The 27,854-nt window shown below is 45.7% G+C and overlaps 1 protein-coding gene across 1 annotated transcript; it reads right to left on the bottom strand.

Annotated features, from left to right (window-relative positions):
* Positions 1-27,854, bottom strand: LOC144505505 (retinol dehydrogenase 12). Its single transcript, XM_078231664.1, has 6 exons — positions 27,656-27,854; positions 19,584-19,823; positions 17,995-18,084; positions 12,076-12,267; positions 2,514-2,623; positions 1-409 (listed from the first exon to the last, which is right to left on the bottom strand). Exons 1-6 carry the CDS (start codon positions 27,831-27,833, stop codon positions 191-193), a joined length of 1,029 nt encoding a protein of 342 aa, XP_078087790.1. The 5' UTR covers positions 27,834-27,854; the 3' UTR covers positions 1-190.

The raw sequence follows: 27,854 nt of genomic DNA, 5'->3' as shown, positions 1-27,854 counted from the left end.
AAGTTCCTGGACATTTTCAGGGTTTGTCTTGAGTTGTGAGGAGGGTCTGGAAGGGACGGGGATTTCATTAACTTCACAGAAGGAGGCCTTTGGGAATTGGGTCTGCTCCCTATGGGATGTATCCTTATATCTCTCGCCTTCACTCCGCACGTTCTTCCCTTCCTGCGAAAAGTCTAATTCCCTGAATCCTTCAATTGATCGGGCCTCTACTGGCCTTCTCAGTTATCTGCTTGTGGAGTCCGGTGAGGGATTCACTGACATCCCAGAGTTTTTTGGCTAAGGCCTTGTCTCGTGCAGTTGGACAGGGCAGAGTGAGGGAGCAATCACTGTCAATGTACTTCCCACTCACACCCTCCATTTCCTCAGACACAGCACAGTAGATGGTGCTCACTGCTCCTTCCTCTGGAGACTGCAACACAGAGAGTTTCAGAATGTCAAACAGCACACTCTCAAAGAAAGCAACTTCTTCAAGTATTCAGTTCAATTCAGAACAGCATTATAAATAGAAAGGTGTATACAACCATGAAAGGTTCACCAAGATTGGGATGGTGTACAGTGAATGGAGATTGGAAATGCATTCAATGAATGAAGTGGTGTACAGAAAATGGTGCATACGGAACGGAATGCTGTATAGGGAAATGTGATGATGTGGAGATGCCGGCGTTGGACTGGGGTAAACACAGTAAGAAGTTTAACAACACCAGGTTAAAGTCCAACAGGTTTATTTGGTAGCAAAAGCCACACAAGCTTTCGGAGCTGCAAGCCCCTTCTTCAGGTGAGTGGGAATTCTGTTCACAAACAGAGCATATAAAGACACAAACTCAATTTACATGAATAATGGTTGGAATGCGAATACTTACAACTAATCAAGTCTTTAAGAAACAAAACAATGTGAGTGGAGAGAGCATCAAGACAGGCTAAAAAGATGTGTATTGTCTCCAGACAAGACAGCCAGTGAAACTCTGTGGGCGTTACAAATAGTGTGACATGAACCCAATATCCCGGTTGAGGCCGTCCTCGTGTGTGCGGAACTTGGCTATCAGTTTCTGCTCAGCGACTCTGTGCCGTGCACGGTACATACTCTTGCAACTCGGCCAACGTTGTCTACCTGATACGCTGCAAGAAAGGATGTCCCGAGGCATGGTACATTGGGGAAACTATGCAGACGCTGCGACAACGGATGAATGAACACCGCTCGACAATCACCAGGCAAGACTGTTCTCTTCCTGTTGGGGAGCACTTCAGCGGTCACGGGCATTCGGCCTCTGATATTCGGGTAAGCGTTCTCCAAGGCGGCCTTCGCGACACACGACGGCGCAGAGTCGCTGAGCAGAAACTGATAGCCAAGTTCCGCACACACGAGGACGGCCTCAACCGGGATATTGGGTTCATGGCACACTATTTGTAACCCCCACAGAGTTTCACTGGCTGTCTTGTCTGGAGACAATACACATCTTTTTAGCCTGTCTTGATGCTCTCTCCACTCACATTGTTTTGTTTCTTAAAGACTTGATTAGTTGTAAGTATTCGCATTCCAACCATTATTCATGTAAATTGAGTTTGTGTCTTTATATGCTCTGTTTGTGAACAGAATTCCCACTCACCTGAAGAAGGGGCTTGCAGCTCCGAAAGCTTGTGTGGCTTTTGCTACCAAATAAACCTGTTGGACTTTAACCTGGTGTTGTTAAACTTCTTACTCAGGAAATGTGTACAGGGAATGAAATGGTGTACAGTTAATGGTGTACAGGGAATGGTGTACAAGTAGTGGTGTACAAGGAGTAGTATACAGGGAATGGTATAGAAGGAATAGTGTACAGGGAATGAAATAGTCTACAGGGAGTGTTGCACAGGGAGTGGTGTACAGGAAATGGAATGGTGTACACGGAATTGCCCTTGAATTGAGTGGCTTGCCAGGCCATTTCAGAGGGCAGTTGAGAGTCAACCACATTGCTGTAGCTCTGGAGTCACATGTAGGCCAGACCAGGTAAGGATGGCAGATTTCCTTCCCTCAAGGACATTAGTGAACCAGATGGGTTTTTCCGACAATCGACAATGGTTTCATGGTCATCAATAGATTCTTAATTCTAGATATTTTTTATTGAATTCAAATCCCAAGTTGTAAATTCCCTTTTACTTCCCTTTGAAATGTAACAACTGAGTTCAGCAACCTTCTTTATCTCCTAAAGCAAATTTCTAGCCAGGTCTTATTTACTGATAGAATATCCAACTTGGCTCTATTCACTTTGAGTACCTGCCTTTCACACCTAGCCCCTTTGATGTCCTCCATTTGCTAGACACTTCTGCAGTTTGATTAAATTAGTCTTACACATAGATAGAGTCACAGCCTCCACATGCCTGCTTCACAGAAATGCCACAGCAGACCCCAATATATTTGTGGAATAATACCCTTTTCTTCACACATTAGAGGCGTTAACGGTGGCTACCCGAGCTGCCTTTAGCATAAAAGCCCGGTTCGGGCAGCCATGGGATTGATGCCTGTCGTAGGCTCTGACCTTGAAGAAGAAGGATCCAATCAGCTTGAAGATAGCTCTCTTGTACAGGGGTTGATTCCTCATTATCTCTGTCAGCACCAATCCCGGGTGGACTGTATTCACTGTCACACCTGCCAGAATCCACAAGATACTTTAGGTATCATTCCAACTGAAGTCTAATTTTCAAACAACACTTCATTCCAGAGTATTTTATAAATATGTAAAGGATGGTGTGGTAAATTTAGACAGCAGATTTCCTTCCCTAAAGGATATTAGTGAACCAGATGCGTTTTTCTGACAATGGTTTCATGGTCATCAGTAGATTCTTAATTCTAGATATCTTCTTCATTGAATTCAAATTCCACCATCTGCCGTGGCAGGATTCGAACCCGGGTCCCCAGAACATTAGCTGAGTTTCTGGATTAATAGCCTCGAGATAATACCACTAGGCCATCACCTCCCCTTGCTTGGTTCTTGAATCTACTAAAGTACTAAATGGGAATTGTGTTCATTTCCACTGAAGAAAAGGGTGCTGCCAATATAGTAGTAAAGGAGGAAGGAACAATATCTGCTGGACTAAAGTAGACTTGGGACATATAAGCCCAAAGATGTGTGGGTTAGGTGGATTGGCCATGCTAAATTGCCCCTTAGTGTCAGGGGGACTGGCTAGGGGCAATGTATGGAGTTACGGAGATAGGGATCGGTGTTGGGTCCATTGTCGTTTGTCATCTATATCAATGATCTGGATGATAATGTGGTAAATTGGATCAGCAAATTTGCTGATGATACAAAGATTGGAGGTGTAGTGGACAGTGAGGAAGGTTTTCAAAGCTTGCAGAGGGATTTGGACCAACTAGAAAAATGGGCTGAAAAATGGCAAATGGAATTTAAGAACATAAGAACATAAGAAATAGGAGCAGGAGTAGGCCATCTAGCCCCTCGAGCCTGCCCCGCCATTCAATAAGATCATGGCTGATCTGACGTGGATCAGTACCACTTACCCGCCTGATCCCCATAACCCTTAATTCCCTTACCGATCAGGAATCCATCCATCCGCGCTTTAAACATATTCAGCGAGGTAGCCTCCACCACCTCAGTGGGCAGAGAATTCCAGAGATTCACCACCCTCTTAGCGCAGACAAGTGTGAGATATTGCACATTGGAAGGACAAACCAAAGTAGAACGTACAGGGTAAATGGTAGGACTCTGAAGAGTGCAGTTGAACAGAGGGATCTGGGAATACAGCTACAGAATTCCCTAAAAGTGACGTCACAGGTGGATAGGGTCGTAAAGAGTGCCTTTGGTACATTGGCCTTTATAAATCGGAGTATCGAGTGTAAAAGTTGGAGTGTTATGGTAAGGTTATATAAGGCATTGGTGAGGCCGAATTTGGAGTATTGTGTACAGTTTTGGTCACCTAGTTACAGGAAGGATGTAAACAAGGTTGAAAGAGTGCAGAGAAGGTTCACAAGGATGTTGCCGGGACTTGAGAAGCTGAGTTACAGAGAGAGATTGAATAGGTTGGGACTTTATTCCCTGGAGCGTAGAAGAATGAGGGGAGATTCGATAGAGGTGTATAAGATTTTGATGGGTATAGATAGAGTGAATGCAAGCAGGCTTTTTCCGCTGAGGCGAGGGGAGAAAAAAACCAGAGGGCATGGGTTGAGGGTGAAAGGAGAAAAGTTTAAAGGGAATATTAGGGGGGGCTTCTTCACGCAGAGAGTGGTGGGAGTGTGGAATGAGCTGCCAGATAAAGTGGTAAATGCGGGGTCACTTTTAACATTTAAGAAAAACTTGGACGGGTTCATGGATGAGAGGGGTGTGGAGGGATATGGTCCAAGTGCAGGTCAGTGGGACTAGGCAAAAAATGGTTCGGCACAGACAAGAAGGGCCAAAAGACCTGTTTCTGAGCTGTAATTTTCTATGGTTCTATGTTTCTATAGGGCCTGGTGGGATTGTGGTCGGTGCAGACTCGATGGGCCGAATGGCCTCTTTCTGCACTGTAGGGGTTTTATGGATTCTATAATTAGGGAAAATCATGAGTGATATTTCTAAACTTTATTGATGAAAGAAAACCCAATAAGGATGGCGGGGCAGCTGATGTGTTGCAGCTGGAGTATGTGGGAGTATGATGGATACCAATGATCCACAATGTATTGCACCTTATGTGTGGAGCTTGAGGAACTTTGGTTCAGAGCTGGAGTTTGAGCTGCATACAGCGCGATGGATCAAAGAAGGGGAAAGTTACCAGGATACTTTGTTCCGCCCTTCAAGCTAGGTGTTTCAAATTTGGTCTCCGACAGGTGGGCGTGACTGTAGGAGGCAGGTACTGGGACAGAAGGTAGAAGTGGAGGACTCTCAGCCCTTGTCATTTTTCCTTTACTCTTTCATGGGATTTGAGTGTCACTGGCAAAGTCAGCAATTGTTGCCCATCCATAGTTACCCTTTAACTGCGTGGCTTGCTGGGGTTTCAGAGGGCAGTTAAAAGTCAACCACATTACTGTGGATCTAGAGTGACAAGTTTTGGTCCCCTTATTTGAGGAAAGATGTAGTGGCATTGGAGGCAGTTCAGAGGAGGTTCACTAGATTGATTCCAGAGATGAGGGGTTTGTCGTGTGAAGAGAGGTTGCCCAGTTTAGGCCGATACTCTCTGGAATTTAGAAGAATGAGGGGAGATCAAATTGAGGTGTACAAGATGATAAAAGGTATGGATAAAGTAGATGTGGAGCGGATGCTTCCTCTTGTGGGGCATTCTAGGACGAGAGGCCATAGTCTTAGGATAAGGGGCAGCAAATTTAAAACAGAGTTGAGGAGAAACTACTTCTCCCAAAGGGTTGTGAATCTGTGGAATTCACTACCCCAAGTGCGGTGGATGCTGGGACAGTGAGTAAATTTAAGGAGGAGTTAGACAGATGTTTAATTGGTAATGGATTGAAGGGTTATGGGGAGAAGGCAGGAAAATGGGGATGAGGAGCATATCAGCCCTGATCAAATGGCGGAGCGGACTCGATGGGCCGAATGGCCTAATTCTGCTCCTATATCTTATGAACTTATGAACGAGATTTTTGACTGACAAAGGAGTGAAGTGTTTCTGGGTACAGGCAGGGAAGTGGATTTGAGGCCATAATCAGATCAGTCATGGTCTTAGTAACTGACAGAGAAGGCTGAGGGGCCGAATGGCCTACTCTTGATCCTACTTCTTATGCTCTTGTATTTGCTCTCCCCACCAATTGGGTGGCACGGTGGCACAGTGGTTAACACTGCTGCCCAACAGTACCAGCGACCCGGGTTCAATCCACGGCTTGGGTCACTGGCTGTGTGGCGTTTGCACATTCTCCCTGTGTCTGCGTGGGTTTCCTCTGGGTGCTCCGGTTTCCTCCCACAGTCCAAAGATGTGCAGGTTTGGTGGATTGGCCATGATAAATTGCCCCTTAGTGTCAGTGGGATTAACTAGGGCAAAATGCATGGGGTGATGGGGTAGGGCCTGGGTGGGATTGTTGTCAGTGCAGACTCAATGGGCTGAATGGCCTTCTTCTGCAAAGTAGGACTCTATGATTCTAACTGAACCTCCTTGAAGCAACTTTTCCATCTCAACTTCTCAACTCATTCTGGGAGGCAATTTTGAAATTAAATTCTTGGTGTGTGGGTGTTGCTGAACTGGCAAGGCCAGTGTATATTGCCCATCGCCAGTTTCCCTTGTACAATGGGCTTTCTTGATAAAAATGACTTGATATAGTTAAGATCCAATGACATTTCTGTGGGTCTGGAATCACATCTTGACCAGACTGGGTAAGGATTTCCTCTCGTAAAGACATTAGTGAACCAGATGGGTTTTTCAGGAAAATCCAATAATTTATTTTGGGACATGGGCATCACTGGCTGGCCAACATTTATTGCCCATCCCTAGTTGCCCTTGAGAAGGTGGTGGTGAGCTGCCTTCTTGATTCGCTGCAGTCCATGTTCTGTGGGTTGACCCACGATGCCATTAGGGAGGGAATTCCAGGATTTTGACCCAGCGACTGCGAAGGAACGGCGATATATTTCCAAGCCAGGATGGTGAGTGGCTTGGAGGGGAACTTGCAGGTGGTGGTGTTCCCATTTATCTGCTGCCCTTGTCCTTCTAGATGGAAGTGGTCGTGGGTTTGGAAGGTGCTGACTAAGGATCTTTGTTGAATTGCTGCAGTGCACCTTGTAGATAGCACACACTGCTGCTACTGAGCGTCGGTGGTGGAGGAAGTGGATGTTTGTGGATGTGGTGCCAATCAAGCGGCTGCTTTGTCCTGGATGATGTTGTTGGAGTAGACCCGAAATTAAAAGATACAAGATGGTTACCTGGCACAAAATGGACTCTGTGAAAAGACATTAAGATGTGCTGACTTAGGCACAGACATTGCACAATGACCTAAATCCTGTTATTGTCTAATTACTACAGGAAATAAACCAAGCCTTGAGGCCCAGGTGATCAGCTTAACTTAAGTTAAGGCAGAACCGAAACAATGAGTTTTGTTAACGAGATCAGTCGTTGATAGGGGGGTGGAGGGGGGGGGGGCATACTCGGATAATGATGTGATAACTGCTAATGTCTGTACTTGTCCACTATTTGAAAATGTATAAAAGAAGCTCAGCTGCCATTTTAAAGTTGAGAAGGTGACCGCGTGCACTGCGGAGAGCCCAGCGCTTCTCCCAAAGCTTTGTCCGATAAACTGCATGTTGAATCTTTAAATCTGACTCTGAGTGGTGATTTTCCCAAAACAATGTCAAGCTTCTTGAATGTTGTTGGAGCTGCACCCATCCAGGCAAGTGGAGAGTATTCCATTACACTTCTGATTTGTGCCTTGTAGATGGTGGATAGGCTTTGGGGAGTCAGGAGGTGAGTTACTCGCCGCAGTATTCCTAGCCTCTGACCTGCTCTTGTAGCCACTGTGTTTATGTGGTGAGTGCAGTTGAGTTTCTGGTCAGTGGTAACCCCAAGGATGTTGACAGTGGGGGATTCAGTGAGGGTTACACCATTGAATGTTAAGGGGCAGTGGTTAGAGTGTCTCTTATTGGTGATGGTCATTGTCTGGCATTTGTGTGGTGTGAATGTCAGCCCAAGTCTGGATATTGTCCAGATCTTGTTGCATTTGAACATGGACTGCTTCAGTATCTGAGGAGTCGCAAATGGTGCTGAACATTGTGCAATCATCAGCGATGTTGGATATTAGAAATAAGGGATAGGTTTACATGAATTTAATTTAACATTTTTGTGTTAAAAAAGGGTAAAACTCTAGTTAGATGCACGTTAAACGGATGTGGCTTTGCATGCATGGGGGATTTTATTTTCAGTTCAAACTATTTAGAGGGTTTAGAGAGTTTTCAAAAAGTGAGGAGTGAAAAGTAAACATAAGCTTGGAGAAAAAATGAGCTGTTGCTTAGCAACCAGGGCACCTTTAGGATAAGATGACTTTTTGAGTTCAGTTTTAGATGAATTCATAGACGTTGGAGCTAGAAATCTAGCGAGTGAACAGCTTTCAGCTCTGCTAGAAACCAAGAAAGCCATAAAATAGAGAAATGGGCATGAAAGCAAATCCAAAATCTAAAGGACGGTTAGGTCGAGAAACTAGAGAACGGAAGGAACGGAGGGAACGGAGGGAACGGAGGGAACGGAGGGAAGTTTCCAGGAAGATTGAAGTCAAAAGAAACAAAAAGGAACTGCTTTTGGAAAATTAAATTTAAAGTCAAAGCTGAAAAGTGCAGACCTGGTGGATTTAACGAGTGAAAAGCCAGTGATATCTGAATCCTGAAGCATTCCTAAACTTGGCAATATCTAACCACAGTCTGTGATGTAAAAGGTTGAAGCAATTGTGAACCATTTGGTGGCTGGATCCCTGAGAGATGGTGTGAAAGTTTGAAAGCTCCTCGCTATCCAAGACAAAGGAATACTGAAAGAAGAGTTGGAAAACTTGGAGGCGGATCCTTGCTGAAAACAGTTGAGGGAAAGCATTTGTGATAATATAATCAGGGCCTAGTTTTAAGGCTGATTAAATTGGATATTCTAAATTAAAGAATTGGGCATATTAAAATCAAACATAATCAAACCTCGGGCAGGCCAATTATACAAATACACAAACATGTCTGGGCCTGGCCCCTCAACCACCCATCAAAGGTCATTGCACTCTACTGGGACCCAGCAGGAGATCATCGCACCCCATTGAAATGCACCGGCCTATTGTTAGAAGCCCAGATCAGGCCAGACTTTCTGTCACCAAGAGTTCCTGCAGTTACCTTATCTGGTAACAGGTTGCATGTAAGCAACACCACGGAGATGGACACCTGGGGGCGGGCCCTGGTGTCCTGTCAGGCAGACATCAAGAAACCCACTGGGTATTGGGACCCCCTCCTGGGACATTATTGGCCGGAAACCAGAGAAGTTTCTGGAAAGGCAGGCAGGGGGATAAAGGTACGTATCTCATACACACCGGCAGCGAAGGCTCGACGAGGGAGGCGACCTTGACCATTCGGAAGACTGACCAGAGAAGGAAGGAAGGAAGAAGCTGCCATCGAGACTCACCTTCGTGACGATGGACCAGAGGGACTCAGAGAATCAAGCCTGCCGTTTAACCAAACCATCTTTACGGGTAGGATACTTGAATCTGGGGTATCCTCTTGTTTTATGTGGGTAATTTAAAGGTTAACAGTGTTATTATTAATAAACTTGTTGAACCTTTACTTGTGTTTGTCCTTTGCAAATAAGGGCACCGGGATAAAACATTGGAGTAAGCAAACTGGTCGAAAGTATCTGAGAATTTACAGGTCCAACACATTAGAAAATCATAGAAAACCATAGAAAATTACAGCTCAGAAACAGGACTTTTGGCCCTTCTTGTCTGTGCCGAACCATTTTTTGCCTAGTCCCACTGACCTGCACTTGGACCATATCCCTCCACACCCCTCTCATCCATGAACCCGTCCAAGTTTTTCTTAAATGTTAAAAGTGACCCCGCATTTACCACTTTATCTGGCAGCTCATTCCACACTCCCACCACTCTCTGCGTGAAGAAGCCCCCCTTAATATTCCCTTTAAACTTTTCTCCTTTCACCCTTAACCCATGTCCTCTGGTTTTTTTCTCCCCTAGCCTCAGCGGAAAAAGCCTGCTTGCATTCACTCTATCTATACCCATCAAAATCTTATACACCTCTATTAAATCTCCCCTCAATCTTCTACGCTCCAGGGAATAAAGTCCCAACCTATTCAATCTTTCTCTGTAACTCAGCTTCTCAAGTCCCGGCAACATCCTTGTGAACCTTCTCTGCACTCTTTCAACTTTATTTACATCCTTCCTGTAACTAGGTGACCAAAACTGTACACAATATTCCAAATTCGGCCTCACCAATGCCTTATATAACCTTACCATAACACTCCAACTTTTATACTCGATACTCCGATTTATAAAGGCCAATGTACCAAAGGCACTCTTTACGACCCTATCCACCTGTGACGTCACTTTTAGGGAATTCTGTACCTGTATTCCCAGATCCCTCTGTTCAACTGCACTCTTCAGAGTCCTACCATTTACCCTGTACGTTCTACTTTGGTTTGTCCTTCCAATGTGCAATATCTCTCACTTGTCTGCATTAAATTCCATTTGCCATTTTTCAGCCCATTTTTCTAGTTGGTCCAAATCCCTCTGCAAGCTTTGAAAACCTTCCTCACTGTCCACTACACCTCCAATCTTTGTATCATCAGCAAACTTGCTGATCCAATTTACCACATTATCATCCAGATCATTGATATAGATGACAAACAACAATGGACCCAACACCGATCCCTGCGGCACACCACTAGTTACAGGCCTCCACTCAGAGAAGCAATCCTCCACAACCACTCTCTGGCTTCTTCCATTGATGTGGAACGCGCCACAGCGAAAAACCGCACCGACCTCCTCAGAAGACAAACACGGGACACAGTGGACAGAGTACCCTTCGTTGTCCAGTACTTCCCCGGAGCGGAGAAGCTACGGCATCTCCTCCGGAGCCTTCAACATGTCATTGATGAAGACGAACATCTCGCCAAGGCCATCCCCACACCCCCACTTCTTGCCTTCAAACAACCGCACAACCTCAAACAGACCATTGTCCGCAGCAAACTACCCAGCCTTCAGGAGAACAGTGACCAAGACACCACACAACCCTGCCACAGCAACCTCTGCAAGACGTGCCGGATCATCGACACAGATGCCATCATCTCACGTGAGAACACCATCCACCAGGTACACGGTACATACTCTTGCAACTCGGCCAACGTTGTCTACCTGATACGCTGCAAGAAAGGATGTCCCGAGGCATGGTACATTGGGGAAACTATGCAGACGCTGCGACAACGGATGAATGAACACCGCTCGACAATCACCAGGCAAGACTGTTCTCTTCCTGTTGGGGAGCACTTCAGCGGTCACGGGCATTCGGCCTCTGATATTCGGGTAAGCGTTCTCCAAGGCGGCCTTCGCGACACACGACAGCGCAGAGTCGCGGAGCAGAAACTGATAGCCAGGTTCCGCACACACAAGGACGGCCTCAACCGGGATATTGGGTTTATGTCACACTATTTCACATAAATATTTCTGCTTTTTTCCTCCTGAGTCTTTATCATGCGATCCTAGAATCAGAATTTATGTCACACTATTTGTAACTCCCACAGTTGCGTGGACCTGCAGAGTTTCACTGGCTGTCTTGTCTGGAGACAATACACATCTTTTTAGCCTGTCTTGATGCTCTCTCCACTCCCATTGTTTTGTTTCTTAAAGACTGGATTAGTTGTAAGTATTCGCATTCCAACCATTATTCATGTAAATTGAGTCTGTGTCTTATAAGTTTTGTTTGTGAACAGAATTCCCACTCACCTGAAGAAGGGGCTCAGAGCCTCGAAAGCTTGTGTGGCTTTTGCTACCAAATAAACCTGTTGGACTTTAACCTGGTGTTGTTAAACTTCTTACTGTGTTCTTCCATTGAGCCAGTGTCTAATCCAATTTACTACCTCCCCATGTACACCTAGCGACTGAACCTTCCTAACTAACCTCCCATGAGGGACCTTGTCAAAGGCCTTGTTGAAATCCAGGTAGACAACATCCACCGCCTTCCCTTCATCCACTTTCCTGGTAGGCTCCTCGAAAAACTCTAATAGATTGGTCAAACATGACCTACCACGTACTGTTTGAAAGGTGATCGTAAAGCCTGCCTTTTTGGGAGTGGAGTTAGTAAATCTCATGTGACAATCATCGGGAGGTGGGGCGGTGGGGGAGGGGGGGGGACGGCGGCAGTTGGGGGGGGTGGGGGGTGGCGGCGGTGGGGGGGAGGGGGGGGAGGGTGAATTTGTGGAGATATTCTCAGATTATTGATTGAGTGTTATCTGTTACTTGGTTTCAGAGAGGTGGGGGGGGGGGGGGGGGGGTGGGGGGGGGGGGGGGGGAGGGGGTGGGGATTGTCTGACCACAGTTAGCCTCTTGGGTTACAGGGACTGTGTGTTTAGTGAAACCCTTATAGCATAAGATATATGGTGTAGCCTGTGCTTTCCTTAAAAAAGCTGCCCTCCGAGCAGTGCTCCTACCTGTGTGACGGAGACGGTTACACAGCTCCAGGGTGAACAGCACATTCATTAGTTTGGTGTTGTTGTACATTACAGCTCCGTAGGAGTTTGGTAGATTCTCTCCATTGAAATGCCGGAAGTCGATCTTCCCTCTTTTGTGAATCATTGAAGAAATGTTCACAATGCGCACATTCTGAGAGCATTTCATCAAATCTGAAAATGAAATGATGGTGGAGGAAAAAACCTCAGAATTATGCACAGAAATATAGGGTTTAAAAAAAGCTGAGTTTCATACTTTAAATTTGGCACTAAAGGCGAAGCTGGCTGAGAATGAACTGCCAGGAATGGCTGCAGGGAGTTTCTCTCAGGGACAATGAAACCTCTCCCTGTGTTTCCAGATAAGGTGCTTCTAAAAACATCCAAAGACTGATTACCATCCCCAGTAGAGATAGAATCCCTACAGTGCAGAATGAGGCTATTCGGCCCATCAAGCCTGCATCGACAACAATCCCACCCAGGCCCTATCGCCACAAGCCCACATATTTACCCTGCTAATTTCCGTCACACTAAGGGGCAATTTAGCATTGCCAATCAATCTAATGCACACATCTTTGGAGTGTGGGAGGAAATCGGAGCACCCGCAGGAAACCCATGCAGACATGGGGAGAATGTGCAGACTCCACACAGTCACCCAGGGCCGGAATTGAACCCGGGTCCCTGGCAGTGCTAACAACTGTGCCAAAGGAACATAATTGACATCCCATCTTCAAGACTCTGGGTACATTTTCCTCAACCATCCTCTTGAAATATACATAGGAGGGGGCTAAAGGACTGTTTACTACTAGCCTGCTAGTATCTGTGTGTGCGTGTGCTTGCGACTGTGTATGTGCATGTGTGTGTTTGCGTGTGTGCATGTGTGTGCGTGTGTGTGTGTGTGTTTGTGTGTGTGTGTGTGAGGAAAAGCAACTGAATGTTTTCCACACTAAAGATGTGTGATACAGTAACCCCATCTATTGACTCTGTCTATACTTCCCGCTGCCTCAGCAAAGCAGGCAGCATAATTAAGGACCCCACGCACCCCGGACATTCTCTCTTCCACCTTCTTCCTTTGGGAAAAAGATACAAAAGTCTGAGGTCACAGACCAACCGACTCAAGAACAGCTTCTTCCCTGCTGCTGTCAGACTTTTGAATGGACCTACCTTGCATTAAGTTGATCTTTCTCTACAACCTCGCTATGACTGTAACACTACATTCTTCAGTCTCTTGTTTCCTTCTCTATGAACGGTATGCTTTGTCTGTATAGCGCGCAAGAAACAATGCTTTTCACTGTGTTAATACATGTGACAATAATAAATCAAATCAAATCAAAGCAGGATCCCTGCAAACAATAGCATTTTTTACAGGAACATCTTGAAACTCTCTCTCTGACTGTGTAAGTCAATCAACCAGTAAAAGGATGGAAAAAGAACTGAAATCTCTTTACCAAACCACAGAACAGCTGACTTAAAGATTCAGCTACTGGTTTGCAGAAACTATAACTATACTGGGATCAATCTGTAATGGCTGCAGTTCTTCATTATCTACTCCTTGCAACTCCAAGACTGTTCCCGATAACTTTTTCTTTCTATTTACTTATTATTGGACTCAATTCTTACTTCTAATCTTTATGAATGTAGGTGCATATATTTTACCATTTCTCCTTATCCTTTTTAGTAGCGAATAAACTGACTCTACCTTAACTCAAGAAAGCCTGGTTAAATTGGCCCCTTTTTTAAAAACGTAACTATTGGGCCTGGAAAAGGTATCGAAGGGAAAGGGAACCTTGTTAGATTAAACTTTAGTTGCCCCCAGCAGAAGGGATGTGGAATGAAGACACAGAGTTAAACATCCTGCCTCACCTGGCTTTGTGACAATTTGGGGGGATCGCAGCCAGAAGGGACTCTCCCCAATCAACAAATTATGGGGGGGCTGGTTGTAGCAAAATTATAAACAGAATTGTGACAAGATTGCATTAATAATCACATCGATAAACTGTAGAACCCAGAGCCAGGCCATTCGGTCCATCTTGTACCGCTGTTCATGCCCCACATGACCCTCCTTCCACTGTGCTCAATATATCTTCCTGTTCCTGTCTCCTCCAGTTTACTCCTCCCATTTCCTCTACTTATTATTGGACTCAATTCTTACTTCTATTTGCCCCTCTGGGGGATAACAGGTTCCACATTCTTTGGGGAAATTAGCTCAGTGCCCGGTTTGCTTTTCCTGGGATTGATCATGTGTGTTAGCAGCCGACGACACAAAACTGGGAGGAATTGTGAGGAGGATGCAAGGTGATTTAGACAAGTTTGGTAAGTGGGCAAACACATGGCAGATGCAGTACAACATGACTAAATGTGTAGTTAGATACTTTGGTGTGAAAAATGGAAAGGAGGAGTATTATTTAAGTGGTGAGATATTGGGAAGTGTGGATGAGCAAAGGGATCTGGGTGGTCCTTGTACACCAGTCAATGAAAGTGGAGAGGCAGCTGCAGCAAGCAATTAGGAAGGTAAATGTTCTGTTAGTCTTCAATGCAAGACGATTTGAGTACAGGAGCAAGGATGTCTTACTGCAGTTATGCAGAGCCTCGGTGACACCACATCGGAGTATTGCGTGCAGTTTTGGTCTCCCTACCTGAGAAAGGATATACCTGCCATAGAGGGAGAGCATCAGAGGTTCACTAGTCTGATACTGGGGATGGTGAGGTTGTCTTATGAGGAGAGATTGGTTTGACGGGGCCTGTATTCAAGACAGTTTAGAAGGATGAGAGGAGATCTGGCTGAAACGTATAAAATTCTAACAGGGTTGGACAGACCAGGTGCTGGGAGGATGTTTTCGCTGGTTGGGAAATCTACAACCCGGGGACACAGTCTCTGGATACGGGGTAGACCATTTAGGACTGAGATGAGGAAACATTTCATCACTCAGAGGGGATTGAACCTGTGGAATTCTCTACCACAGAAGGCTGTGGAGCCCAAGTCACTGAATATATTCAACAAAAGAAACAGGTAATATTTTGATTTTAATTTCATTAGGGGATATTGGGAGAAAGCACGAATATGACCATGAAACCAGAGAATCCCTGCGGCGCAGAGGAGGCCATTCGGCCCATTGATAGGCTGGAAAATTGGGTGGAGGAATGGCAGATGGAATTTAATCCAGACAAATGTGAGGTGATGCATTTTGGTAGATCCAATTCAGGTGGAAGCTACAAAATAAATGGCAGAACCATCAACAGCATTGACACACAGAGAGATCTGGGAGTACAGGTCCACAGATCCTTAAAAGTGGCAGCACAGGTGGAAAAGCTGGTGAAGAAAGCATATCGCATGCTTTCCTTCAACGGACGGGGCACCGAGTATAAAAGTTGGCAAATTATGTTACAGTTGTTAAACGTTGGTTAGATCACATTTGGAATATTGTGTCCAATTCTGGTCACCACACTAACCAGAAGGACGTGGAGGTTTTGGAGAGAGTACAGAAAAGGTTTACCAGGATGTTGCCTGGTATGGAGGGTATTAGCCATGAGGAGTGATTGAATGAACTGGGATTGTTCTGGCTGGAAAGACGGAGGCTGAGGGGCGACCTGATAGAAGTTTATAAAATTATGAGCTGTATGGATAGGGTGAAGAGTTGGAAGCTTTTTCCCAGGGCAGAAATGACATTTACAAGGGGTCACAAGTTCAAGATAAGGGGGGAAGGGTTCAGTGGAGATGTGCGGGGGAAGGTTTTTACACAGAGGGTGGTGGGGGCCTGGAATGCACTGCCAAGTTGAGGCAGACACGTTAGCGACATTTCAGACTTATCTGGAAAGATACATGAACAGACGGGGAATAGAAGGGTACAGGTGGCTGGTCTAGATAGGACAATGTGATCGGCACAGAAATGGAGGGCCGAAGGGCCTGTTCCTGTGCTGTACTGTTCTTTGTTCTTTGAGTCTGCACTGACTTTCCAAAAGAGAACCTCAGCCAGACCCAAACCCCCACCCTATCCCCATAACCTTGCGCATTTACCACAGCCAATCCCCCGAACCGACACATCTTTGGCGTGTGGGAGAAAACCGGAGCACCTAGAGTAAACCCACACAGACACAGAGGGTATGTGCAGACTCTGCACAGACACTCACCCGAGGCTGCAATGGAACCCGGGTCCCTGGCGCTGTGAGGCAGCAGAGCTAACCACTGTGCTACTGTGATACATTGACATTACATTACATACATTACAGAGAAGGAGGTGCTGGAAGTCTTAAAGCGCATCAAGGTAGATAAATCTGTGGGACCTGATGAAGTGTATCCCAGGACGTTGTGGGAGGCTAGGGAGGAAATTGCGGGTCCCCTCGCCGAGATATTTGAATCATCGATAGTCACGGGTAAGGTGCCTGAAGATTGGAGAGTGGCAAATGTTGTGCCTTTGTTTAAAAAGGGCTGCAGGGAAAAGCCTGGGAACTACAGCCACCTCACATCTGTGGTGGGTAAATTGTTGGAAGGTATTTTGAGAGACAGGATCTACAGGCATTTAGAGACGCAAGGACTGATTAGGGACAGTCGGCATGGCTTTGTGAGTGGAAAATCATGTCTCACAAATTTGATTGAGTTTTTTGAAGGGGTAACCAAGAAGGTAGGTGAGGGCAGTGCAGTTGATGTTGAGAACACGGACTTTAGCAAGGCCTTTGACAAGGTAACGTATGGTAGGTTGTTGCATAAAGTTAAATCTCACGGGATCCAGGGTGGGGTATCTAAATGGATATAAAGTTGGCTTCTCAACAGAAGTTGTTTTTCAAACTGGAGGCCTGTGACCAGCGGTGTGCCTCAGGGATCAGTGCTGGGCCCACTGTTATTTGTCATTTATATTAATGATTTGGATGAGACTATAGGGGGCATGGTTAGTAAGTTTGCAGATGACACCATGATTGGTGGCAGTGAAGAAAGTTATCTCCAATTGCAATGGGATCTTGATCAATTAGGCCAGTGGGCTGACGAATGGCAGATGGAGTTTAATTTAGACAAATGCGAGGTAATGCATTTTGGTAGATTGAACCAGGGCAAGACTTACTCAGTTAATGGTAGGGCGTTGGGGAGTGTCACAGAACAAAGAGATCGAGGGGTACATGTTCATAGCTCCTTGAAAGTGGAGTCACAGGTGGACAGAGTGGTGAAGAAGGCATTCTGCATGCTTGGTTTCATTGGTCAGAACATTGAATACAGGATGTCTTTTTGAAGTTGTACAAGACTTTGGTAAGGCCACACTTGGAATACTGTGTGCAATTCTGGTCACCCTATTATAGAAAGGATATAATTAAACTAGAAAGAGTGCAGAAAAGATTTACTAGGATGCTACTGGGACTTGATTGAGTTATAAGGAGAGGCTGAATAGACTGGGACTTTTTTCTCTGGAGCGTAGGAGGCTGAGAGGTGATCTTGTAGAGGTCTATAAAATAATGAGGGGCACAGATCAGCTAGATTGTCAACATCTTTTCCCAAAGGGAGGGGAGTCTAAAACTAGAGGGCATAGGTTTAAGGTGAGAGGGGAGAGATACAAAAGTGTCCAGAGGGGCAATTCTTTCACAAGAGGGTGGTGAGTGTCTGGAACAAGCTGCCAGAGGTAGTAGTAGAGGCAGATACAATTTTATCTTTTAAAAAGCATTGAGATAGTTACATGGGTACGATGGATATAGAGGGATATGGGCCAAATGCGGGCAATTGGGATTAGCTTAGGGGTTTTTAAAAAATATATAAGGGCGGCACGGACAAGTTGGGCCAAAGGGCCTGTTTCCACGCTGTAAACCTCTATGACTCTATGACTTTGAGAATCAGCCATGATCATAGTGAATGGTGGAGCAGGCTCGAGCGGCCGATCGGCCTACCCCCAACTCCTAGTTTCTAAGTTCCTATGAAACACTCACCCAGCAGCAGGTTAGTTAGGAGGAATGGGCCCAGGTAGTTCGTGGCAATGGTCTGTTCCAGCCCCTCAGGAGTGATTGTGAGCTGTGACCCTGAGAGAGAAGATAACCAACAACAATTAAACCGAGAACAATTCACCATCACACAATCCATTCAATTCACTCCCTGGAAACACACTGCACAGAGATTTCATTGCAGTTTCCAGCCTGGTATCCGACTGGGAATAGGGTGGGAGTGAGTCCCAGAGAGCGGGATCAGACTGGGAACAGAATTCCAGAGAGCAGGATCAGACTGGGAACAGAATTCCAGAGAGCAGGATCAAACTGGGAACAGAATTCCAGAGAACAGGATCAGGGCGGCACGGTAGCACAGTAGTTAGCACTGCTGCTTCACAGCTCCAGGGACCTGGGTTCGATTCCCGGCTTGGGTCACTGTCTGTGTGGAGTTTGCACATTCTCCTCGTGTCTGCGTGGGTTTCCTCCGGGTGCTCCGGTTTCCTCCCACAGTCCAAAGATGTGCGGGTTAGGTTGATTGGCCATGCTAAAATTGCCCTTAGTGTTCTGAGATGTATAGGTTAGAGGGATCAGCGGACCCAGGTCCCTGGAGCTGTGAAGCAGTAGTGCTACCGTGCCGCCCCTAGTCTTCACATTGCCTCAGGGATCAGTGTTGGGACCGCAATTGTTTACGATTTACATAGATGATTTGGAATTGGGGACCAAGTGTCGTGTGTCAGAATTCACAGATGCGTGGCAGGGACCTGGGTTCGATTCCCGGCTCACAGCTCCAGGGACCTGGGTTCAATTCCCGGCTCGGGTCACTGTCTGTGTGGAGTTTGCACATTCTCCCTGTCTGTGTGGGTTTCCTCCGGGTGCTCCGGTTTCCTCCCACAGTCCAAAGATGTGCGAGCCAGGTTGATTGGCCATGCTAAAATTGCCCCTTAGTGTCCCGGGATGCATAGGTTAGAGGGGTTAGTGGGTAAATATGTAGGGATATGGGGGTAGGGCCTGGGTGGGATTGTGGTTGGTGCAGACTCGATGGGCCGAATGGCCTCTTTCTGCACTGTAGGATTCTATGGCACTGGAGGGGGTGCAGAGGAGATTCATGAGGTTGATTCCGGAGTTGAGAGGGTTGGCTTATGAGGAGAGACTGAGTAGACTGGGGCCATATTCATTGGAATTCAGAAGAACAAGGGGAGATCTTATAGAAGCATATAAGATTATGAAGGGAATAGATAAGATAGAAGCAGGGAAGTTGTTTCCACTGGCGGGTGAAACTAGAACTCGGGGGCATGGCCTCAGAATAAGGGGAAGCAGATTTAGGACTGAGTTGAGGAGGAACTTCTTCACACAAAGGGTTGTGAATCTGTGGAATTCCCTGCCCAGTGAAGCAGTTGAGGCTACCTCATTGAATGTTTTTAAGGCAAGAATAGATAAATTTTTGAACAATAAAGGAATTAAGGGTTATGGTGAGCGGGCGGGTAAGTGGAGCTGAGTCCACGAAAAGATCAGCCATGATCTTATTGAATGGCGGAACAGGCTCGAGGGGCCAGATGGCCTCCTCCTGCTCCTAGTTCTTATGTTCTTATGTTTACCTGAGGCAGCTGCATTATTTACAAGAATATCCAGTCGTTTCTCCTCCTTCTTAATCCGCTCGCTGAACCTCCGAACCGACTCCATGGAGCTGGTGTCCACAATGCGGAGGTGAACATTATTGTTCCCTGTCCTGTGGCGGATCTCTCGCTCCGCTCTCCCCCCTCGTTCCAAACTCCGGCAGGCCAGGATCACACGGGCATTTCTCTGGGCAAGGTCCTGAGCAATGTACCTGCCGATACCTGGGCACCGAGAGAATAAAAAGGTTCATGTCAACAGAACAATGATTGTTTTTGCAATGATCTTCCTTTAGGGAACCGGATCAACATTTGAACAAGAATAGGCTATCGGGCTGTGGGGAGTGGGATGAACTGGATTGCTCTGTAAAAGAGCTAGCACCGAGTGGAAGGGCCGGACGGCCGCTTTCTGTGCTTCATGTGTCGATAATTCTAGGAGGGGAGAATCCTTAGAACATTTCATCCTTTCTCCTCATTTTTTCCATTCTCCCGAGAGAGTGTGAATGGACCTGTTTTGCCGAGGGGAATGAGGGAAAGCGGTACAAATAAAGTGTACAATTCTAAATGTGGTTTTGAAGCAGAATGAGCTTGGAGTTTGTGTGTACAAATTATTGAGGATGTTCAGGCAGGTTGAGAAAAGTGGATAATATGACATGTGGACCTTAAACTTCCTAAGCAGAAGCATTATGATAAACCTGTGGGAGGGTGGCCCCTTTAAGGGGGCGATCCCTGAGGCCACGCAATCAGGCCGGACCCTATGGAGAGGCCGCGCGAGCAGGGTGCTTGCCCTGGGTTGGGGAGGAAACTCAGTTGCAGTCAGGAGAAGAGGATAGACATATAGACAATTCTGTCAGACCCTTGTTCGTACATATATAAATATTGTTGGTCATAAACCCTTCGCAACTGAAATAAAATCGGAAAATGCTGGCAATACTTAGCAGGCCTGATAACACCTGCGAGAGAGGAGCAAAGTTAATGGTGAAGGGACGTCAACCTGAAACGTTAATTATTTCTCTCCACAGACCAATACTGTTTGACCTGCTGAGTATTTCCAGCATAGTCTCGTGCTAAAACCGAGTGTTTTACAAACCATTTCAGAGGGCAGTTAAGAGTCAACCCTGGAGACACAAGTAGACTGAGCACAGTAAAGATAGTGCATGAGCAAATTTGATAGATTTCATGATTATTGTTAGTGAGAGACGTCTTTCATTCCAGCTTTTTGAATTAATTGTTTTTAAATTTCCTCAACGGCCATGCTGGGATTTGAATTCAGATCTCCAGAGTATTAGGTCAGGCCTGTGGGCTACTGTCCCAGTAGCATTAGCACATTCTCTTGATGCTAACCTTGTGAGGAAAACCCACACCTCCTGAATGTACGAGCCATAACAGTCAGTTGCCAAGCTTTGTTGAACCAAGGTTAGATTTTTACAATGTACTTCATTGACTGGTAATGCTTCACGATGTCGTCTCATTTTAATTAATTGTCCGCTCTGTGGAGAATATTCCAGAAATGTTGTACGGTAACTGATGGAATGTACATCAGGCTTGGGCAGGGATATCTCAGGCATTATCAAGAAAACTTAAATTCCATCACAGCTTTAATTTCCAAATAATGGGTGCGTCTATCATCAAATCACACAATGTTTACAGTGGAACAGGAGGTCATGTGGCCCATCGAGTCTGTGCTAGTTCGCTGAAAGAGCATTCTACCTAGTCCTATTCCCCTGCTGTAGCCTTGAACATTCTTTCTATTCAGATAGCAATCCGATGCCCTTTCAAGTACCTCGATTTAACCTGCCCTCCCGCACCTTCTGAGGAAGTTGTCCCAGTCTCCAACCACCCTCTGGGTGAAAAAGGTTCTCACATCACTGCTGCCTCACAGCGCCAGGGACCCGGGTTCGATTTCCTGGCTTGGGTCACTGTCTGTGCGGAGTCTGCACGTTCTCCCCGTGTCTGCGTGGGTTTCCTCCGGGTGCTCCTGTTTCCTCCCATAGTCTGAACGATGTGCTGGTTAGGTGCATTGGCCGTGCTAAATTCTCCCTCAGTGTACCCGAACAGGCGCCGGAGTGTAGCGACTAGGGGATTTTCACAGTAACTTCATTGCAGTGTTAATGTAACCTACTTGTGACAGTAATAAACTCAAACTTAAAACTTTCCACTCTTTTAACCCGTTATTTTGAATCTGTGCCCTTTAATTTTTGATGCTGTCTTGAGAGGGAACAGTTTCTCGCTATTTACCCTGTCTATACCCCTCAGGATCAAGGGGCTCAATGTCCTCAAATACTGTGATCATCTCTTCTCTCAGCCTCCTTTTCTCCAAGGGAAACAGACAAACAGACAAGCATATGAACATCAGAAAAGTGAGCCTCTGGCAGTGCAGGTCAGTCAGGGATTCAATGCTCCTCGGGTTGGACTTGGAGCCACAGACTTTGTTATATCCGTGACTATCCTTCAAAAACCACTTCACTGCTTGGAATCCACTCCAGGAGTTTGGAAAGGCACTCTGTCAGTGAAGCACCTTCAGTAATATATAGACTCCGGAATCTTGCATTATAGCAAATTTCCCACTCGGTGGAGACTGGGGAATATTTCAGAAATGTTGTACAGTAACTGATGGAATGTACACAAGCTTGGGCAGAGATATCTGAGGCATTATCAAGAGATTAAAGAAAATTAAATTCCATCATAGCTTTCATTTCCAAATGTTGGGTGTGTTTTATTCAGTTTAATGCCAAGACTATAGGGAACAGAATCAGGCCATTCAGCCCATTGGGTCTACTCTACCATTCAATGGGATCGTGACTGATGTGACAATTCTCAACTCCACTTTCCTCCCTCATCCCCATAACCCTTGATTTTTTTACTAATTAAAAATCTGTCGATCTCAGCCTTGAACATACTTAACGACCCAGCCTCTACAGCCCTCTGTGGGAAAAAATTCCACAGATTCACTACCCTCTGAGAGAAGAAATTCCTCCTCATCTGTTTTAAGTGGGTGACCCCGACTCGGAGATTGTGCCTCTGGTCCCAGACTCTCCCACAAGGGGAAACAACCTCTCAGCATCGACCCTGTCAGGCCCCCTGAGAATCCAATATGTCTCAATAAGGTCGCCTCTCATTCTTCTAACCTCCACTGAGTACAGACCCAACCTACTCAACCTCTCCTCATAAAAAAATCCCTCCATATCCAGGATCAACCTTGTGAACTGTCTCTGGGCTGCCTCCAATGTCAGTGTATCTTTCCTTAGATAAGGGGACCAAAACTGTTCACAGTATTCCAGCTGTGGTCTAACTAGTGCTGTGCATAATTTTAACAAGGCTTCCCTATTTTTACACTCCGTTCCTTTTGAAATAAAGGCCAACATTCCATTTTCCTCCCAATTACCTGCTGAACTTGCCCGCTAGCTTTTTGTGATGAATACACAAGGACCTCAAAATCCTCTCTGTGCTGCAGCTTTCTGCAGCCTTTCTCTACTTAAATAAGATTCAGCTCCTTCATTCTTCACATTTTCCTATATTATGTCCCATCTGCCGAGTTTTTCCCCACTCATCTAACCTGTCTATATCCTCGGTAGACTGTGTTATTCACACCACTTGCCTTCCCACCGATTTTTATGTCATCTGCAAACTTGGCAATAGGACATTCACGTCCCTCGTCCAAGACATTAATATATATTGTAAATCATTGTGGCCCCAGCACTGATCACTGTGGCACTCCACTAGTTACAGGTTGCCATGCCGAAAATAACCCTCTTATCCCACCTCCCTGGCTTCTATCAGTTAGCCAATCCTCTGTCCATGCTAATATCCTACCTCCAACACCATGGCCCTTATCTTATTAAGAGGCCTTCTGTGCAGTGCCTTATCAAACCCTGTTTGGGGATCCAATTATACCACATCTACTGGTTCCCCTTTACCTACCCTGCTCATTACCACCTCAAAGAATTCTAATCAATTTGTCAGGCATGATTTCCCCTTCATGAAGCCACATTGACTCTGTTGGATTATATTGTGTGTTTTTAAATGCTCTGCTATTACAGCCTTTATAATGGACTCTAACATTTCCCAGTGACAGATGTTAAGCTAACCAGCCTATAGTTACCTGTTTCTTGACTCCTCCCTTTTTGAATAAGGATGTTATATTGGCATTTTTCCAATCCTCTGGGACACTTCCAGAGTTTATAGATTCTTGGAAGATTACTACCAGTGCATCCATTTATCATTTGTTTCCCTGGAACATTTTATCTCAGGATAGTTACAGTATTTATTTCCTTCCTTACATTTTCCCTTCTTTGTTTCATATGTTTGAAATGTTATTAGTTTCTTCCATGGTGAAGACTGACACAAAGTATTTATTTAACTCCTTTGCTATTTCCTGATTCCCCATTATTATTTCCCCAGTCTCATTCTCCAACAAGCCTATATTCACTTTGATCTTTCTCTTCCTTTTTATACGTTTAAAGAAGCTCTTACTTTCTGTCTTCATATTGTTTGCTCATTTACCCTCATAGTTTATCATCTCCCTCTTTATGTTTTTTGTCATCTTTTGTTGGTTTTTAAAAGATTCCCAATCCTCTGTTTACCACTAATCTTTGTCACATTAAGAAAAGTATGTTTTCTTTCAGTTTAATATTATTCTTAATTTCCTAGGTTAACCATGGTTGATTTATCCCCTTCCTAGAATCCTTCTTCCTCACTGGGATATTTCTTTGTTGTGAGTCTATTTTCAGAAATATCTGCCATTGCTGATTTATTATCTTTCCTGTTAAACTCCTTTCCCCGTCTACTCCAGCCAACTCTCCCTCATTCATAGAACATAGACCAGTACAGCACAGGAACAGGCCATTTGGCCCATGATGTTGTGCTGAACATGGTGTCAAATTAAACTAATCCCTTCTGCCTCCCCTTGGTCCATATCCCTCCATTCCTTGTATATTCATGTGCTTATCTAAAAGCCCCTTAAACGCCCCTATCATATCTGTCTCCATCATCACCCCTGGTGGCACATTTCAGACACCTACCCCTCTCTGTGTGAAGTGCTTGCCCCTCACATCTCCTTTGAACTTTCCCCCTCACCTTAAGTGCATGCCTCCTAGTATTAGACATTTCAACTCTCGGGGAAAAGATTCTGACTGTCAACCCTGTCTGGGCCTCTCATTGTATATAAGAACAAAAGAAATAGGAGCAGGAGTAGGCCATCTAATCCCTCGAGCCTGCCCTGCCATTCAATAAGATCATGGCTGATCTGAAGTGGATCAGTTCCACTTACCCGCCCGATCCCTATAACCCCTAATTCCCTTACCGATCAGGAATCCATCTATCCGTGATTTAAACATATTCAACGAGGTAGCCTCCACCACTTCAGTGGGCAGAGAATTCCAGAGATTCACCACTCTCTGAGAGAAGAAGTTCCTCCTCAACTCTGTCCTAAACTGACCCCCCTTTATTTTGAGGCTGTGCCCTCTAGTTCTAGCTTCCTTTCTAGGTGGAAAGAATCTCTCCACCTCTACCCTATCCAGCCCCTTCATTATCTTATAGGTCTCTATAAGATCCCCCCTCAGCCTTCTAAATTCCAACGAGTACAAACCCAATCTGCTCAGTCTCTCCTCATAATCAACACCCCTCATCTCCGGTATCAACCTGGTGAACCTTCTCTGCACTCCCTCCAATGCCAATATATCCTTCCTCATATAAGGGGACCAATACTGCACACAGTATTCCAGCTGCGGCCTCACCAATGCCCTGTACAGATGCAGCAAGACATCTCTGCTTTTATATTCTATCCATGCGCAGTGGCCCTGATCTGTCAGCCTCCCCGTCTGCTGGACAGCTCAATCGCCGGCCAGCCGGGGACCACCGCAGTGCTGCTCCCCACCCCCAATGGCTCAATCGCCGGCCAGCCCTAGTTCAATCTACCAAAATGCATCACCTCGCATTTATCTAAATTAAACTTCATCTGCCATTCGTCAGCCCACTGGCCCAATTGATCAAGATCCCGTTGCAATCGGAGATAACTTTTTTCACTGTCCACTATGCCACCAATCATGGTGTCATCCGCAAACTTACTAACCATGCCTCCTATATTCTCATCCAAATCATTAATATAAATGACAAATAACAGTGGATCCAGCACTGATCCCTGAGGCAAACTGTTGGCCACAGGCCTTCAGTTTGAAAAACAACCCTCTACAGCCACCCTCTGGCTTCTGTCATCAAGCCAATTTTGTATCCATTTGGCTACCTCACCCTGGATCCCGTGAGATTTAACCTTATGCAACAACCTACCATGTGGTACCTTGTCAAAGGCCTTGCTAAAGTCCATGTAGACAACATCAACTGCACTGCCCTCATCTACCTTCTTGGTTACTCCTTCAAAAAACTCAATCAATTTGTAAGACATGATTTTCCACTCACAAAGCCATGCTGACTGTCCCTAATCAGTCCTTGCATTTCTAAATGCCTGTAGATCCTGTCTCTCAAAATACATTCTAACAACTTACCCACTACAGATGTGAGGCTCACTGGCCTGTAGTTCCCAGGTTTTTCCCTGCAGCGCTTCTTAAACAAAGGCACAACATTTGCCACCCTCCAATCTTCAGGCACCTCACCTGTGACTATCGATGATTCAAATATCTCGGCGAGGGGACCCGCAATTTCCTCCCTCGCCTCCCACAAAGTACTGGGATACACTTCATCAGGTCCCGGGGATTTATCTACCTTTATGCGCTTTAAGACATCCAGCACCTCCTTCTCTGTAATATGTACACTCCTCAAGACATCAGTATTTATTTCCCCAAGTTCCCTAACATCCATGCCTTTCTCAACAGTAAATACTGATGAGAAGTATTCATTTAGGATCTCACCCATTGAAGATTGACATTGAGACTAACCTCCATCGTGTTGTGTGGCACTATCACTGTGCTCAATGGGACAGACTTCGATCCGATCTCGCAACTCAAGACTGGGCATCCATGAGGCGCTGTGGGCCATCAATAGCAGTGGAACTGTACTCCAGCACAATCTGCAACCTCATGGCCCGGCATATCCCCCACTCAACCATTACCATCAAGCCAGGGGATCAACCCTGGTTCAATGGAGAGTGCAGGAGGGCATGCCAGAAGCAGCACCAGGCGTACCAAACAGCATAACAGCATAGCCAAACATGCCAAAGAGCAAGTGATAGACAAAGCTAATATATCAGCAGTCCATCAGTGTTGCTGGAACAAAATCTAATAGCGCTGTTGGTGTACCTACACTTCAGGGTCTACAGTTCACCACCCCTTTCTCCATGGCAACTAGAGATGGGTAATAAAACCAGCCTTCCCTCCATTGACTCTGTCTACACTTCCCGCTGCCTCGGCAAAGCAGGCAGCATAATTAAGGACCCCACGCACCCCGGACATTCTCTCTTCCACCTTCTGCCTTTGGGAAAAAGATACAAAAGTCTGAGGTCACGTACCGACCGACTCAAGAACAGCTTCTTCTCTGCTGCTGTCAGACTTTTGAATGGACCTACCTTGTATTAAGTTGATCTTTCTCTACACTCTAGCTATGACTGTAACACTACATTCTGCACTCTCTCCTTTCCTTCTCTATGAATGGTATGCTTTGTCTGTATAGCGCGCAAGAAACAATACTTTTCACTGTGTTAAATATGTGACAATAATAAATCAAATCAAAATCAAAATGCTGATCAGCACTGTGAAAGAAGTATTTATTTACTTGGGCTGTATCTCAGTGGGGATGCTGCCTCTCCCACTTGCTGTAAGCCTCTTACTGATCGTTTGTAGGATATTCCTGAGGGGAGGTTGCTGGCTTTTCTCTTCATTCAATATTGTCACAGGATCTAGTATTGTCATGTCACCGGAACCAGCGATGGAGCTTCGGTTTAACGCTTCATCCGCAGCACCTCCTCCAGTGCAGCAGTCCCTCTGCGCTCCATGGAAAATTCAGCCTGGACTTATCGGGCTGAGATCCTGGAGTTGGGATTGATTCGAAGAGTTCGGAATCAGGAAGGGCAGCGTTACTGACTGGGCGAGGATGAGATAAACTCTTACCTGTGTTCGCTCCAGTGACAATGGCTGTCTTGCCAGTGAGATCCACGGGACAGTCCCTCGGTCGCCACCATCCTCTCCTTTGCAACCTGACGGTGAGAAGCAGGACAACTGAGACTGTGAACCAAACAGGGTGAGAGGCGAGGGAGAGAAGCGGGGAGAAGATCAGAGACAGATCCATGAGTGCAGCTGAATGGGACAG

Source organism: Mustelus asterias, chromosome 1 (assembly GCF_964213995.1).
Source record: "Mustelus asterias chromosome 1, sMusAst1.hap1.1, whole genome shotgun sequence".
NCBI classification, from domain to species: domain Eukaryota; kingdom Metazoa; phylum Chordata; class Chondrichthyes; order Carcharhiniformes; family Triakidae; genus Mustelus; species Mustelus asterias.
Note: the sequence above shows the minus strand (reverse complement) of the source record. Positions and strands in the feature narration are given on the sequence as shown.

What these genes read in the sequence shown, in the direction of transcription:
- LOC144505505 (XM_078231664.1), bottom strand. Translation starts at nt 27,833, where the DNA reads ATGGATCTGTCTCTGATCTTCTCCCCGCTTCTCTCCCTCGCCTCTCAC. An exon ending in AAATAATGCAGCTGCCTCAG is followed by an intron (nt 18,085 to 19,583) that starts GTAAACATAAGA and finishes CTTCTCTCTCAG; the next exon opens with GGTCACAGCTCACAATCACT. An exon ending in TTGGATCCTTCTTCTTCAAG is followed by an intron (nt 410 to 2,513) that starts GTCAGAGCCTAC and finishes TCTGTGTTGCAG; the next exon opens with TCTCCAGAGGAAGGAGCAGT.